This window comes from Lissotriton helveticus, chromosome 2_1, assembly GCF_964261635.1.
Source record: "Lissotriton helveticus chromosome 2_1, aLisHel1.1, whole genome shotgun sequence".
NCBI lineage: Eukaryota > Metazoa > Chordata > Amphibia > Caudata > Salamandridae > Lissotriton > Lissotriton helveticus.
This window is the reverse complement of record NC_136059.1, coordinates 962,342,073-962,359,465: the sequence shown is the minus strand read 5'-3', so window position 1 is coordinate 962,359,465 and position 17,393 is coordinate 962,342,073. Positions and strand designations below refer to the sequence as shown.

At 43.9% G+C, this 17,393-nt stretch overlaps 1 protein-coding gene across 4 annotated transcripts in view; it reads right to left on the bottom strand.

Moving 5' to 3' along the window:
• SPATA6L (spermatogenesis associated 6 like) overlaps nucleotides 1-17,393 on the bottom strand; it is a 690,230-nt gene that overhangs the window by 561,124 nt on the left and 111,713 nt on the right. For all 4 annotated transcript variants that reach the window (XM_078677396.1, XM_078677397.1, XM_078677398.1 and 1 more), the window contains exons 2-3: nucleotides 11,030-11,167; nucleotides 5,063-5,111 (exon numbers count right to left, since the gene is read on the bottom strand). In XM_078677396.1, coding sequence (XP_078533522.1) covers nucleotides 5,063-5,111; nucleotides 11,030-11,167 — 187 coding nt within the window. The remainder of the gene's footprint in view (nucleotides 1-5,062; nucleotides 5,112-11,029; nucleotides 11,168-17,393) is intronic.

Genomic DNA, 17,393 nt, shown 5'->3' with positions numbered 1-17,393 from the left:
CACTTGTAATTCCTAAACATTGCCGCTTAACTGTCTTAATCTTTCCAAACATTCCTCTGTTAAAGAACACTTGGCGAGCCATTTCAGGATTTAAAGCGAACATGGACAAATAAGAGTTGAAGAGAATATGGTTACATTCGGGATTAGTGAGCAATTGTAAATAACTTCCCCCTTTCAGTAGGCGAAGGGAAAAAAGTAAATACCTGGGAATATTAATAACTAAATGACTAAGGGACTATAGAGAGCAAACTATTCAACTCTGATAGCAGTAAGACAAAAAAGATTGTGATTGATGCCAACCTTTGTTTACTTCATGGATGGGGGGATTGAAGCATTGAAGCTAAATAATCTTCCTAGACTCCAGCAGTTATTTCAATCTCCCCCACTAATGATGCCCAAAAATGAGTTAACCAAAATACAATCATGTTGTTATTTGTTTAAATGGTGGGGTGAGGTTGAAAAGTCTCAGATCTCTAGATCACTGATGCACGCCAGGAATCAGGATGGAAGACAGGCTCTCAAATAGAGAAAATGACTACACAGACAGCAGCAAGAACTGCACCTGAATTGTTCTTGAAAGCCACTGAAAACCATTGTCCCCAAATGGAATATGGCTTGATGGGTAGGGTAACTTCGCATCTGCTATGGCTTCCAAACCAGCATAGACCCAAGGTGGTTATGCATATAGATGATATGCCCCTTGAAGAATGTTGAAGATAATTTTATGAGAAATCCTTTATTTATTCCATTTGTATGGCGCAACAGCTACCCTGAGGGTTTCCCGGCGCCTTGGATCAAAATATTCCATAGGGTCATAAATTCAGGTATCATTCTTGGTTGAAAAGCCATGCTTTGACACCTTTCCTAAATTTCATATAGTTAGTTTCCAGGCGCAGAATGAGCGGGATTGAGTTCCATAGTACTGGCGCCATGTATCCAAAAGAGCGTCCTCCTAGTCTTGCCCGCCTGAATCTAGGGACATCAAATCTCTCCTGATGGATAGACCGGAGGTTCCGGGACGGGATGTACTTATGGACCAGTTTACACAAATAAGCTGGTGCTTATCCTGTGTTTATTTTATACATGAAGCATAGCGCTTTAAATTTAACTCTGTTACCCATCTTGAGCCAATGTAGATTTCGTAGATGTTCCGATATATGTGCTCGCCTAGGTAGATGGAGAAGTATCCTAGCTGCCGCATTTTGCACGACATGAAGTCGGCGTATAATTTCCTTGTTGGTCCCCAGGAACAAGATGTTACCGTAGTCTAGCCTTGACCCAATCAATGCTTGCACTACAGTTCTCTGTGCCCCTTCCGGGAGTTGCCACAAAATTTTTCTCAACCATTTGAGAATGGCAAAGCAGACTGATGCTGTTTTCGTGACCTGGGTACGCATTGTCAATTTGTCATCTATTATTACTCCTAAGTTACGAGCTGACACAACGGCTCTCGGGAGAGGCCCCATTTCCACCGGCCAATGCACTGGACCCCAAAGATCTTTCTCGTTCCCGAATATGAGTAGTTCGGTTTTGTCTCCATTCAGTTTTAATTTCTTGGAGTGCATCCATTGCGCCATGCTCTGTAATCCGGAGTGAAGGGAGGAGGGAGTCTTTTTATCGGTTGATGACAAGTAGAACACCAGTTGTGTATCGTCTGCGTACGAAAATATTGTCAGACCAAATCTGTCCACTATGCACGCAAGAGGGGCAATATAAATATTAAATAACAGGGGACTCAGGATTGACCCTTGAGAAACTCCATGTGGGGAAGTTAAGATCTCGGAGGTGTTATTTTTAGAAAATACCTGGTAGGACCTGTCAGCTAAAAAAATTTCAAGCCACCTCAGTGCTGAACCCTTTATACCTATTCCCTCCAAATCCGTGGATTACCAAGTTTCTATCACCTGTCATGCCCATCTATTAGACCAGACCTCACCCTAGCATTGACGGAGGAACAGTTTGTATTGTGTAAGGTAAGGAGTTGTCGTACTTTTAGGGACTTATTCATTCAGGGCAAAATAAAAACATCTTGGCAGAAGTAAGAAAGACTTTTTTCCAGACGAAATGGAGGAAGGGCGTTATATGAAACACTGGGTTTGTTCTCCCTCCAAAACAGAAGCCGATCACGGCACCTGACACTACTGAGTAATTGTTCCACTAAAGGTCTCATTACTAACCTTTATTCAATCTTGGCTGATAATTAGACTCCTACAAGCTTGGCTTGCATGTAGAGATGTGGGAGAACACTGGAGAAATGTATAACACACCACCGATGTCAGGTCTTGTGGTGTGTCACTACCTGTATTGTACAGAACAGGAAAACCCCAAAATAAAATAATGTTCTACTTGTACACGATTGTGAAAATAAAAGAAAATGTACCCCAACACAAATGTAGACAATGTAGAACAACGAGGGGTCGGAGGGGGGAATAAAATGCTTATTTGATGGTCATGTTTGGTTTTGCAAACATGTTGGAAGGAAGTACTAGGGACCTGCGCCCCACTGGAACACCACCAAACTTGTAGTCAGACCGTCTGCCGGATTATGAATTGAATCATGGTGGGTGGTGCATGCTGCGGTGGTTCCACGGCGGTGCCTTTCTAAGGCTCAAAGGAGAGCCTTAGAAAGACGCCACCTTGCGAGCGCTGCAGCACGTTCTTGCACAGGAAGAAATGCACCATGTTGTACATTTCTTCCCGTGCAGGAACAGGGGGTGCAGAAATACAGGGGGACACACCATGTGTCCCCTCTGCCTGCACTCCCATGCACAGAGGGGACCAGGGGCCCTGCTAGGGCCGCCATAGTTTCCTCTCCGCCACCATTTTCATGGTGGGCTCACTGCCATGAAAAGGAGGGCAGATAGGATAGTCGTTATATGCTCTGCAGTGCCCCAGTGGCACCGCCAGCAAATGACTTACACAGACTGCAGCATCACCGCCACAAGATTACGGATCCCCGGTGGGAGCAGCAGTCCAATGGAGGTCCAACTGTTGAAATTGTAATACGAAAGGTGCCCACCAGTCTACCGGTCCACGGACCACCACCGCGACTACGGCGGTCCAGTGGTCACATCAAATGGACTCTGGGATAGAACTTGTGGAATACTCCATCCATTATTCGGCCCAAGAATCTAGAAGGTTTGTCAAGCAATGGTTGAGCCCTTGTTACAAACATGCTGCTAGCAGCAAAAGCAGGTGATAGCAACTAATTGGAAGAGAGCTTCTGCTTGGTCCAGAAGTCCTCGGACAGTGATAGCAATGGAAATGTTGTCTTAAGATATGCAAAATGAAAAATAAAGATTTAGTGTTATTGGGAGACTTCTCATATAGTATCTGCAACTAGGATCACTTACTTTATCGTGTAAGAGCCATTGGGATCCCTGATCTATAGTAATGAGTGTTTGGAGGTAGCGGTTTCTCTCACAGTTACATGAAATACCATTCCATATGGTGTATTGCAATTTACTGTGTGGGTCTGATTTTTCTTATCTGGGGTAAAGTGTGGAGAGAGGTTGGACATCCAAAGGGAAGAATAACCTGTACCCTAGGAGCCATGGATGTACCAATGTCGATTTTTTTTAATGACTAAAAATGCCTTAGACAGAAAAAAGATCATAATTTGGAAAACCTTCACTGGCTCCCTTTCAACAAGCAAATTATCTTTAAGCCACTGTGCACAGACACTAGGAGGAGTTGGTCCCAGCAACTACTGTTCTCACTTGGCACTTTACTCTCCTGGACATCATCTAGGATCCACCTGAAAGTTCCTGCCATTCCAGAGAAAGAGGCTGATCTTTACCTTGGCAACACTTTTTGGAACCGTGTTCCACTCAATCTCTGCATTCTAGCCAATCACCTAGTTTATTGGAAAAAACAAACATAAAACCTTTGCATAGACTGCTAGTTTCTCAAGCACACTCACTAATGGTCTCATGTGTTTGCAGCACCAGGAGACCTACCTTTTAATACAGGATTCATTTATTCACAAAATCCCAGGACGTTCTGACAAAATATCGATGAATAAATATCGTGTGGACAAAATATAGTGTCAAGAATATCAAGGAAAAAAATATAGTGAAGGTAAGTTTTTATGGGAAAGCAGCAAAGTTTTACTATACTTAACTATTTGGACTTACCTTACGATTTTTGCTCCTCGATATTTTCGACTCAATATTCTGTCCACATGATACTTTTGCAATCGATATTCCATAAGACATCCAATCCCAGAAGGAAATTACTAAACACTTTGGGCTAGATGTAGGTAATTCTCATTTACCGACTCTAGAATACCGAATTTTACCGATTCGGTATTCTAGATTCGGTAAATGAGATGTAGTAAAAATTCGGTATTTTTTACCGAATCTGTAGGATTCTGTAATTACCGAATCGGTATTTACCAATTCGGTAATTGTCATTGATTGAATCAATGTCAATTACCGAATCTGTAAGTACAGATTCGGTAAAAATACCGAATTTGCAAGGGGGACAGGGTGTCACTTTGACACCCTGTTGAACCCCTGGTACTGGCTTGTGTGCCATGTGACACACATATATGCCCTAAGGGCATGTATGTGTGTCACATGGCACAGGGGTACATGCACAGATGTGCATGTACACAGGAATTCGTTATTTACCATGGAATAGTATTCCATGGTAAATAACGATTCGGTAAGGGCCTATGGCACTGATTACAGTGCCACCTACATGTAGATTTACCGATTCTGTAAATATACCGAATCGGTAAATATACAGAATCGGTAAATATACCGATTTGTAACATTTTCAGGCCCCTACATCTCCATCTGCAAATACCGGTCGGTAACGGCCGAAATCGGCCGTTACCGACCGGTATTTGCCTTCCTACATCTGGCCCCTAGATGTTCTCTTTGGAAAAGTACCTCCTAGGAGTCTTTGGTCGATATACTTTTCATAGTTTTATCAACGATATTTACGTTATAAATGACATGTTCAAACAATATTTAACTGACATCATAACCTTTATCACTTTAGTACGTTCTGCCACAAATCATATTCACTTTTTTACCCTCTGCGTGATACATACATTCTAGCAGTTCTGCTACAGCAGCAGGGTCAGTGACATCTTCAAATACCTGTACAAAAGAAATGCAATAACTCAATTACAGCAAGCAAATACATTACAAAACCATGCAAACATTACAACAGCAGGTCATGACCATAATTGTTTTACTAATGCATCATACAAGTCAGATGTTACCATCAATGGATGTTCCAACACATGATCTCTCAAACCTTTGAAATATGTTTACAAACATTCATAGACCTCTAGATGCTGATACAAAGTGGACCACATGCTCCAGACTTATAAAATGTAATTGAGGGTGCTTTGATAACAAAATCATGCAATAAAACTTTAGAGTGACTTCACTTCAGTTTGCCACACACTGTGGCAACTGCTGCCAATAGAATCACATTTACAAAAGCAATGAACTATGTTTTAAAAAGGGAAGCCTGTGAGGCAGCATTCGACTAACCAAACACATTTATGCCCAAACTGAAAACTCCTTTCGATGACGAAGGCAGAGAACAGTATACCACTACTGCAAGAGTCAAAATATTGTACGAAGAATTTGCAGGTTTCTTCTCCTGAGACGGTAAATGTACTTAGTACTCCTTTAATTAAATTTCTGTGCTCCTACTTGAAGGCCTCTTTAGATGGACTTCGATTTGCTAATTAGACCAGCAGCCCAATTTGATAATTTATGGCCTGATTACAAGATTGGCAGGTAGGATACTCCATCACAACTGTGACGGACATCCCATCCGCCATATTACAAGTTCTACAGGACATAATGGAACTGTAATACGGCGGATGGGATATCCGTCATGTTTGTGCCAAGGAATCCCATCCGTCAAACTCATAATAAGGCAATCTCTACATGATCACATGCAGAGGTTCACTTCAACTTTCAGTACTTCTATTAAGGCATTCAGTGAACCAACTAGGGTACACTCCAGGTCAAGATAAAAGCTACGATTGAATAGCAAGAAGCTTCCTAGCCACCATATCCAACTCCAGCCTAAACACATCCATACTACGTGACTGTCTAATGACTTGCTCTAGCCTCCAAAAGAGAAGTAGCAGGCTATTGGAATGAGCATATACCTTGCATTGAGTACAAGGGTTTTTACTTGACCCGAGTTCCTGACTGCACGCAAATCTGGTATCCTGCATTTTATTTTGGCATTAGTGAACACATTGATCTAGCACGTGCACAAAGGAAAAATTACCTGTTCCTGAGAATGCGAGTTCCAGGTCTTGTCCTGTGCCCTGGTGGGGTGCACCAAATGTATCCTCAATCGGGACAGGATGTAGCACATAAGGTAGTGGTGACAGCATACTATGTTCTGTAATTTATAGTGTGACCAGATCTTTTTATCTGTATCAGTGAGTGTGGTATACTGACCCCTCTTGTGTAAAATTCTTCTAGTATGGCTGTTATGTATCCTTTCAAAACTTGCCTTTACATCATGTGTATGTCAACTGCATGTACAGTGAGTGTGTGATACATGCATGGTAGTAGGACTCTGTGTGTGAGTCTAAGTAATGCTAGGATCCGTATTGGATGTTCCTTGTTTAACATGGCTGAGTGTGCAGGATATGGATAACTTCTTCAGACAGAGGAAGCGTATGGCGGTCATTCCTGTGACTGGAAGGTGGAGATCCAGACATTAGTTGAGAAGGATGAGGATAGACTACCTTCAGAAATTGCATGAAGAGTTTGCTAGAAAGGGTAGCCAATTAGTTCTCCCTGAGCACTACAATTTGGTGGATGGGAGAGGGAAAGATCAGATTGCAGTTTCTGTTGTTCAAGATGAGGACATTTCTAGAACAGGTCTGCCACTTTGTCGCTGATTACTACTTTAGAAAGGCTGATGACTGCCAGGAGCACATATCTCACACTTCATTGTGCTCATGTGATGGAAGGTCCTTGTTGGAGACAGCCCCAGTGCTACCTGCTTTGAAAAGAATCACTTTACACAAAGGTTGTGCCAGGAAAGCGAGAAGGGCAGTTTAGGGAGAACCACTGAAACCAGCTCTGAAACTGGAGACAGTGCATAACATTGCCTTTCCAGAAAATGTGAATAAAAGTGACACACACTTTATTACAGTCCCAAGTTCTGCTTGGCCAAGGAAGGGAGTACTCCAGACTATTGGAAGAACTGCTGTGAACTGCTGTGAAATCAGCCAGGCTCCCAAAAGTGACGGGATCGCACCTAAAGTCTGCACTTTCTTGCCTAGACAGTAGGCAACTGAGGGTCTATCTAGTGTCTAGAAGCCTGTCTGCCTTCTGGCTGAGAGAGTAAGAGCATGCATAGCCCTGCAGGAAGAGAGACTGTAAAGGAGGAGAAACCCAGTGGGTCCCTGGTGTGTGGCGCACCCAGGGAAACCAGATGCTATCATAGAGTGGGGCCAGAAATGAACTGCATCATGAAGGTGACCCATGGACCCCTGTAATTCTGGTATGGTTCAAACCTGATAACTGCGTCAAAGGCTGTTTCAATCAGACATGGCAGTATCTGCTGTCCACTGTGGCTGTGACTCCAGTCGGCTGCCACTGCAAATCACCATTGTGAACCTGATCGGCCTGGGAGACTGCAGATGCACCTCACCACTGCCAATTTGGCTTGCCTCAGAGGCTGCAACTGCAGCTCACTTCTGGAAGCATGATCAGTCTAGGAGGCCACAACTGCACTTCTCTGCTGAAAGCCTGATCAGCCATCAAGAGAAGAAATGCAGCTCGCCTATGTAAGCCTGATTGGCCTAGGATGCAGTAACCGACCCTCAGCATTGTGAGCCTGATAGGCCTGGGAGGCAGTGATGGAGCAAGGTGGAGAAACAAAATTGTGTGTACCCCTTGTGAAATTACACTTCCATAACCATAATTTGAACTAATGGAATGATGTGTGAAATTAAGCGACCTAGAATAAAATTGCACCTACACAAGTACACGTGGGAACTAATTTTGCTTATGTTGCAATCATAATTAACTAATTATGTGATTCTGTCGTGTCCTAAACTAATAAGCAGCTTTGAAATAATGAAATGCGGCATAAATGTGCTTTTTGTTTAAGTGTTTGTGGCAGAAACCGAAGGATAGGTGAGTATATTCTGCCTAAATGTTGCTTATTTCGCTAGGTAACTACTAATAGGGAAAACCTTAGTAACGGGGGAGGTAAACAGAAGGGCTAGATTTCAAAAATTAACATTCGTTTGAGTTTGTTTCTATGATAGTTCCCATTATGGCCTGTGAGGCCTGGTGAAGAAATGGCTGTCCTGTTAAACTGCGAAAAGAAAATGAACTGGGCATGCGCAAGCCAAAGTCTGAGTTCGAATGCGAGCTGCTTGTGCCTGGAGTGAATGAAGTTCAAGGACAATGTGGCCTGGAAGTCCAGATGGCTGCCAAAAAGGATGAGCACAATGGTTCTGAACGTGAGAAGATCTAGTGAAGTTGCTAGATGAGAACAGGACTAGGCCGGACGTTGTATGAACAATGAACCTTTAGATTTTTTGCTGACGGAAGAAAAAATGGAATAATGTAATGATGAGGTGATGCTCTTCCACCCAAAATTGTCCAATAAGAACTCGAATTTAGGCTGAAAGTTACTTTTTTAGATAGAGCTAGTGAAAAAGGTATAAAAAGTTCTGGTTTTACTGAGGAAAAAACTTCCTTTCGATTTCAACTAGAGATGCTGCTGGTATGCGGGTTTTCCTGAGATGTAAGACTCTGAATAATTTCCCATTTCTTTTCGAATGAGGACTGAGCTTTAGATGAGGTTATTAGTCAGGGAAGTTAGGAGGAAAAAAATGGACTTTGGGAACTATCTGTCTTTTGCTAATACTTGCATTTTTGAAATCTAAATAAAATGTCTATTTCTGAATTTTCTAAAATAAATGAAATTAACTGTTTGAGATAAAACTCTTATTCTTTAAATGTCGTTTTTGAATAAATAAATAAATAAAGTGAATAAACTTTTAGACATGCTAAATTTTGCTTTTAATAAAAATTAGATAAATGGAGAATTAAGCTGGTCTTGAGTTTTCCTACGTCTATTTTTTACTAGCAGATCCGTCAACCTTAAAGCTGGCGTGTCTAAATAAATGTTTTGTCAATGAAAACCGTGGTAAATTCATTTAAACTGCAGGTGTAAATAGTATAAATATCCGGTTTTAGTTTTAGACACTCCACTATGATACAGCAGCTCTCCTTTGAATTTCACCAATCCATGGAGTAGGATGTAAGTGTTTATGAGTGACTCGCGGTGTTATGGGCCCCACTGTCGAGTATATGTGTGATTTTGTACTTCAGGAAAAGGTGACATGGTTTTAGAAATTATTTCCGGAGTAGCGCTGCATCAGCAGCACTGTGCAACCTCACAGTGAATCCAGTTGTCCTGGGAGGCTGTACCGGCATGGCACTGCTGTTAGCCTGATTGACTGAAGAGGCCCCCGCCACTGCCTAGGCGGGGCTGTGACATCCGAACCCGATCTGCCCTCACCCAGTGAAATCAGCATCCAGGAGCAGCTACTGCAAGCACAGGCTGCACCCGCCTCACCATCTGACCTGGCATGCAGGCATCACAACGTCCAGAGCACAAAGACTGAGATGTGCTCGAAGGAAGATGAGTGCATGGACTTGAAACTTGCTACCAGAAGTAAACCAAGGGTGAAATTGAGTGACTGAGTTGTGCTTCTTGACTTATCAAGTTATTCATCTTTCATTCTTCATGTTTACATCAACTACACTCTGACCCACATGTGATGATGAAACAAGCCTATTACACTTCCAGACAGGCATTAGGAAGATTTATTCTGGGGATGTTCTGAATGGTTGTTGGGCAAATATGCCCTTTCTTCAGCAACAAAACTCTGTATAGTGAGGAAGAAGTGTTTGCTGTGATCTGAGGGACCACCATGGATGTCAAGCATGAAATCAAACCAGGGATGACTGAATTGTATGGATTACTATTTTTTCATACCGGCAAAATTACTGTCTCTCAGCTCAAACACCTTTTAAGTCTTTAGATCTTACAGTTACCGTTGAGATGATGCTCAGGGTTTGTAAGTTGTGTAACTATGTTTAGTCAGTTTCCTTGTCAATATGATGGTGCACCTCAACATGGATACATTGTCCTGTTCTTATCACACAGGGCACTAAGTAAACTCAAATAAGGATTGGTGCACTCAGAAGGAAGTAGCAGACATTTAAGAATGGAAATGAAAAAGTTGGTATGGCATACTACTGCCTGGTTTGGTCTTTCCATGGCAGTACTCAGCACCTCTGTCTGTAAACATGTCTGAAAAGGAAGCGGACAAATTCATTGGGTAGGACACCTAACAATAGGCCGAGCTTGGTCAGTGTTTTAAGCAATTGATTATTTGATCACTTTACTTGGCTGGGCGTAGGAGCTGAGAATTAATGATGCTGCTCCTGTGGAGGTAAAAGCATGTGACATGAATATAGTTAGGAGGAAGGAGTGACCTTATGAGTAATTAACTGGGCTCATGTCATAAAGGTATTTTTATAGAATAACAGCCTGATTCTGAAAAATGGATAAGGCAATTGATATGGATTCATGGAAACCCCTAGATCAATGGTGCTTATAAGGTTCTCATTGCAACCATAGTAACTCATTAATACTATAACGCTGTACTCTCTTTGTCCGAATAAAAGCTACAATTTCTGGAGCATCAGTCTACGCCATTCATGTCCTTTCATTTTGATTCAAAATAACATAACCCATTCTAACGCAGTGTACTTCAGGTAAGGAGCGGGCTTTTGCTACTTGTTTTTTGTCTCATTCTCCATTCTTATCCAAAATATTTGCAAAACTTACTTACTTACTAATGCGACTGAGATATTTACGCAACCACTGCGGCTAACAGCATAGCATTTTCTCAATAAATGTGTTCAATATGCAAAATAATATGGAATATATATTTCAAAATCTCATCTCAACTATATATTAGTCGCATTATTACATTCACCTTTTCAAATTTCATCTTCTCGTGGAACAGCAGTGGAAACACCGGAGGAAGGCACTCTGTTTCCTTCCATTGATCCAACATAGAGACACTGAGATAGATGTCATCTTTTTCTGGCAGGAAAACTCCCGGACAGGTGACCTTAAACAGAAAACCAACATATAACGTGAAATCAAAAAGTGGTTACGTAGAATACGAGAATGGCAGTATTTCAACTCAAACGCATATGACACATCAACATGTAGCTTTTTCATATTCATATATTCATATCACAGTTTTCTGTTTAGGACTTTGAGCATGGTTGAGCATTTTGCACGCCTAAATTTAACTATGATGTGAAAAATGTTTACTTGAACAGGAATTTCTCCATCCTGAATCTTACTAGAGGGGAAGTTTCCATTCAACAAAGGACTTCAGGAAAGTGGAAATTGACACCTTTATGGAGGGTTTTCTGCATTCACAATTGCAGGGTTGGGTGACATAATATCGAGGTTAAACAAATTGTGATTAAAAAAAGAAATCACAGCAAAAATATCGACTTTACATACTTACTATGTAAAGTATAATATTGTCAACTACAAGAACATTCTATACAAAAATATCAAAAATATTTTGTCAGAACTATATGCATGTAAAAGTATGTCAAATTAAAATAACTTTGAGAACTAAATTACCATTTAACAATTATATTTCAAAATATAGAAAGAAGTAATCATAAATAAAATAACACATAAATAAAACAAATGTTACTTCAAATAAAATTTCAACAGAAAATCAACATATATGCACCAGTCATAAATACATTATTTAAATAAACTAAAATAATGAAAAAACTGATATAACAAAAAACAATATAGAATTAATAAAATAAATCAAATTAAAAAGCTAAAATATAATTATAGAATCATGGAAATTAAATATAAAAAACAAAAATGGAACACAAAATATATACAATTATAAAAATTAAAATAAATATATATTTTAAAAAAATAACAAAATCTACTAAAACATATACAAAAAAGAAAAACATTCAAATTAAAGAATAATTTACAAATAGTCACAAATAGGTGTACAAAAAAAACCTAAAACATAAATAAATGTCATAAACTTGAATAAAGAGGAAAAATAATTACAGATCTAACTCCAATTTAATAAGCAATTAAAGAAAAGAAAAAACTATTACAACTCACTGCAAACAAATGTTACAACAAATACGCAAAGCAAAGAAAACGAAATTTGCTACTCAAGTTCCAGCCTAAGTACTTCTCTTTGTGGGGGATAAATGCACTATTACCACTCCAATGCAAGAAATATTATGGAAAGGTGGTTGTAGAGGGATCAGATTTAATAATACCAGTGGGGGTGGACAACTGCTGATGGAGTGAGCCGTGGTTTTGGGAGCTCCCAGCGGGGTCCTTGTTTAGACCTTATCCTACCGCTAATAATTCCCCCTGGAGGCATCTGACCCCATTTGTACCACCACCTGCATGACTGGGGGAACCCCCACCTGCTATTTGGAGTCCCAGTTGATACCACTGAAGTGCTTCAGCTGCTGACTTTTTGGCCAAGCTGTACACGCGCACACAAGATGGTGACTTTTCCTGGCAAGACCTGAAAGGAGCCAAAACAGGCAATGGATGAAGGAGCTTGCCGGACAGAGCGGAGGCCTGGCAGGTGGACCGGAGCAATTGCATATGCCCGAGGGATCGCGCTGATCGGTGAGGAGCCTTTCTACCTTTTGCTGGAGCCAGCACGCAACTGCTGTGACTCCCGAGCTTGAGCCACGGGGGGATCCGATCTGGGGTGCTGGGTGACCCCGCTGTCATTTATACTCCCTCACTAGAGGCTGCCTGGTCGCAGTCCACCTAGCACCCATGCTGGGCGCTCCCACACCCTAGATGGCGGCTCATTAACAGGAGTTGGGATCCGCCTGAGATCAACCCGCAAACTGCGGAAGGACTGATTTAACACATTGGGCATGAGATGTTATCTTTTCTACTCTGCTCTCTGTTTGCTTGGCCCCTTTCTCTTTAATCTGTTTTGCTTGCAGGTAGGATCTGCCATTTCCTTGCAGTGGGGCTGAGGGGTTCTTTCCTTTCGTCTGGGAGCCTGGGTAATCCCTGGTTCATTATTTGGTTTGTGCCACGGGTTGGAGTTGCCCGTCGGGGGTCCCTTTCCCTTTAGAGGGTACTGTGTCTTATCTCAGTCACCACCCTGCTTAGAATGAGCCTATATTTTGATCCACAAACTTGATTAGTCATAGTAGTTTCTCAGTTTGGATGGGGAAGTTATTGCAATACTGTCCTGGGGAGGGATGCTGGTTTGTTTTATTGTTTGTTGGGATTAACTTGGGTCCTGCAGAGGCCTGCTCTTTTTCCTCTCCCCTCTTGGCATGGCTCTGTGCCCCTCCTCAGATGTGCCGGCGCTCTACAGGTTGGTTTTAGGCTCTAATACTTTCATGGAGGATAGAGCACACACTTATAAATTCCTCACCTGGAATGTCTGGGGTCTTCACAGCATGGTCAAACGATATAAGGTGTTGGCATTCTTGAAATGCAGGAATGTCTATGTGGCTTTCCTACAGGAGACTCATTTGAATGCTAGTGAAGGGGCAGCTCTGTGTAATAGCTTGTATGACGTTACCCCGCATGCATTTACCCGCATGCTTTTACCCCGCAGTTTTTACTCCGCAACATCTTTTACAACGCAGAGCTTTACAACGCACAATGTTACAACGCATTCCGCATTACAACTCAATTACTATTCTAAATCAAGGAGGGCGTTACTTTGGGGAATGCATTGTAACAGTTTGCGGTGTAAAGCCCTGCCTTGTAAACGTTTTGTGGAGTGAAAAATGCAGGGTAAAGATATGCGGAGTAAAAAATGTAGGGTTAAGGATGTTTAGCGTGTAATATGGGTGAAACTGGGAGTCCCGTTTCAGCCTACTAGCGACATGGTTGGCCCAGAGGGTCGATACTCTGTTCTGATGGGCCATTTGGATGGGTGAGATATCACCTTCGTTAATGTCTACACCCCTCACGCTGATCAATTTTTGTTCATGGATAAATTGTCCCGAGTGCTTGCTCTTATTGTCAGAGGCCAGTGGCATAACAATAGCCCACGCAGCCCCCTCAGTGAGGAGGGCCCAATCCGGCACTGTGCATGGGCGGTGGGCTCCAGGTCTGCATGCTCCTGACCGGGTCCAGAGAGTGGGGGCCCCCTCCATGGAATTTGCATGGGGCCCCCCTCAAGTTTCATTAAGCCACTGTCGGAGGTAATTTTAAGAGATGGCCAACATAGATTTAGACCGCTTCCACCCCCCTCACTTTGACTCCAATGCTTTTTGCCTGGCTCAAATATGTGAGTCATGGCAGGAGCACTGGGGTTTGATTGATGGTTGGCATCACCACTACCCCCTAGAATAGGTTTATTCTTTCCACTTGACCATGCCCGCACTACATGTATGGCTTGACATATTTTATTTTCCCCATACCTTCTGGGGATCATTTTGTCCATTGAATATTTAGCCTGCACCATCTCTGACCATAATCCCTTATTTTTTACGTTACACTGGGGTGAACCACACACTTGTATTCCCAGTTGGAGCCTGAGAGTGGAGAGCCTGGAAGACCCCATGTTCCGGGAAACTGTTTGGTCGGGTGTTTTTTTAAGAATGGAGGCGGATGCATGCAAAGGCTGTTGGCGGCTGTTTGAAAGGTACAGGATGCGCGTAATCTTCTCCTGCGGAGCTGCGGCTGCAGTCTACTGGCAATTTTGAGCATTTACTGTGATACGGCTGGGTCTGATGTTTATGGGGAACATTTCTGCATGAAAATTGATCTTCTCAGCTGGGCGATCGCCCTCAGTGCGGTGTCTGACCCTAAGATGGCGCCCGGGACTTAGACGTCGGCAAAATCAAATCAGAAATACAACCATCTTAAATTGCTGCAACGTAAGCTCAATTCATCCATTCCCTTTATAACAAGCTGGGGGGCTATCTGCCAATACTCTCAGCCTGAGAACAGCTTATCTTGCAATGTACCAGTACCAGTTGTAAACTTCATGATGTTCAGTATTCAAGCCCCTGTCGACGATGTGCTGCCCATGGCTCCACAAAACTGGTGGTTCCCTCATCCCCCCTCCTGCTCTGCTTCTAACAGAGAATAATGGGGACCGTCTGAATTCGAACTTCAAGGACTCATCCCCCTTGCCTGACCTCAAGATGGCCGCCTCAGTGGGACTCTCCTCAATGCTCTAGCTCTCCTGGTCTAAAATCATTGGTCATTGTCATGATCTTGACCAGCCCTCACCTGACCCTGTTCTTGCTCACCCACCTGGACATTTAATTTGAGAACTTTCCCTAGACAGTTGAGACCTAGCCTTTTTGACTGATGCCCGTGGAGCTACCTCAAGAGCTAAAGGGGAGATGGACTATGGATTCTCTCCTTGGACATGGCCTACCCAGCCAGTCTCTGGATAAACTCTCCTGCGTCTCTCGTGACCTTATATCCCTCCTCCCCCTTCACCCTACCCTTTACCCCTTCCGCTCTACTCTTCTCTGCTTTTCAGCTATTGACCTTTGCCCTAACCCGTCCTTGCCCACAGTTTCCACCCTATTTATCCACTGGACTTTCTTCTGTTAAACTTTCCCTCATCAGTTGAGACCTAGCTATTTGAGTGATGCCCGGTGGTGCTACCTTGTTTAGCTAAAGGGGAGACGGTCTGTGGATTCCCTCCTCGGACATCACCTACCCAGTTGGTCTTTGGGTAGACTTCCTTTCCTCTCTCCTGCCGTCCTTTCTCTCATTCTCCGCCTCACACTTCTCCTTTCCCCCCTACGCTCTATTTTTCTCACCTTTCTTTCCTCTCTCAATGTTGCTTATTTTTGATGTAATGTGTATTTGTTATCATTTTCTGTAACAGTGTGTAACCCAATGTAAAGCTCTCTGATACCTACGGGTCTAGCCAGCCATATATAAAACTCATTAAATAAAATAAAAATAAATAAATAGGGTATTCAGTGTTATTTTGACGAAAATGCCGGCTCAGCTTCCTCTCCGCTGTGGAGTGGGAAACCTTTAAATTTGGGATTAGGGGCGGGGGCGCTAGAGGGCGCACATACGGAATGGCCGCCTAACTGCGTGGCTCCTGTTCCCTGTGGCATTGATCCTCCAAAAATCCTGACCACCTGGAGAGCGGACACTCTCAAAAGCAGCTGATTTGGTGCTGTTAAGGGTGTACTACACTCGGTCCAACTCCCGGACAGCTGACGGCTACCGGCAGCGAGAAAACGGATCCGCAAGATTTGCCGACGATACCTCTGGAGCTGAGGTGACGGAGGACTCGGGCGCCGGCGGGCACGCAAGTCCGGTGCTCGCCACGAGGCGGAGGGCCTCGAGCGCGGGATCGGCTACGGGTCTCGCTGTGCCTTTGGCGGTGGACCTGGCGGGCGGCTCCTGACCCCCTGAGCACAGAGACACACTCCAAAGCTCCGATAGGGATTGAAGACCCACATCCAGCGGGTGACCCGAAGCTGAACGGCGACATCCTGCGGGGAGTGCAGCACGCAGCGGGCGCCGCTATAGCGTCGCGGACTTGGCCCCCCATTGGAGACTCGAAGGTACGGGGCATAGAGGGGGACGGGACTGCAATCCCCGATACCCACGAGGGAGAGACAGTTTGCTCCCCCTGCGCTTGAGAGCGGCGGCCCTGCGGAGCGGAGTCCGTCGCCTTTCCCGTGGCCAACGTGCAGAGTGCTGGGGCAGTGGGGGCCGCGCTGATGGGATCGCGGGAGGTGGAGCTCCCCCCTACCCCCTGGATACGTATCGAACCTGACCCACCTGGAGCTGCTGGAGACGCCGCGAGGGTTGTACGAACAGCATTCTCTGATCGTGGGACTAACTACGTGACACTGCTGGGACGGCCTCTAGAGGTGCTGAGACCCACAGGACTGGAGCGGCTAGAAGCCCCTGAGGTACTGAACGCACAAAGGGGTCAGCCATAGAGGTGCGATCGCTGCGCTGTACATAGACCATCTCCACCCCCTGCGCCACGCCTGCTCAATCGGCGCTACTTATGAACCTAGGGCCCGGGACCTACTGGGTGTCGCTCCTGCTGGAAGCTTCCGAACCTGTGATCTGACCTGCTACCTTGCTAGGCAATTGATCCTTTGGTGGGAACTCGCTGAGGCGCGAGGCGCACTGCTGGAACTGTTTTTGATTCGGGGACAGGCTAGGGGGGGCCCGCCAGCCTCCTCAACAGTGGGGTGTACCCCTCATTTTTTTCGCCTCAGCATACCCCAAGATGGCGAATCGAGAGAAGCGCAAGAGCACGATGGTGCGCCCCGAGAACCGCCAGACAAAAATCA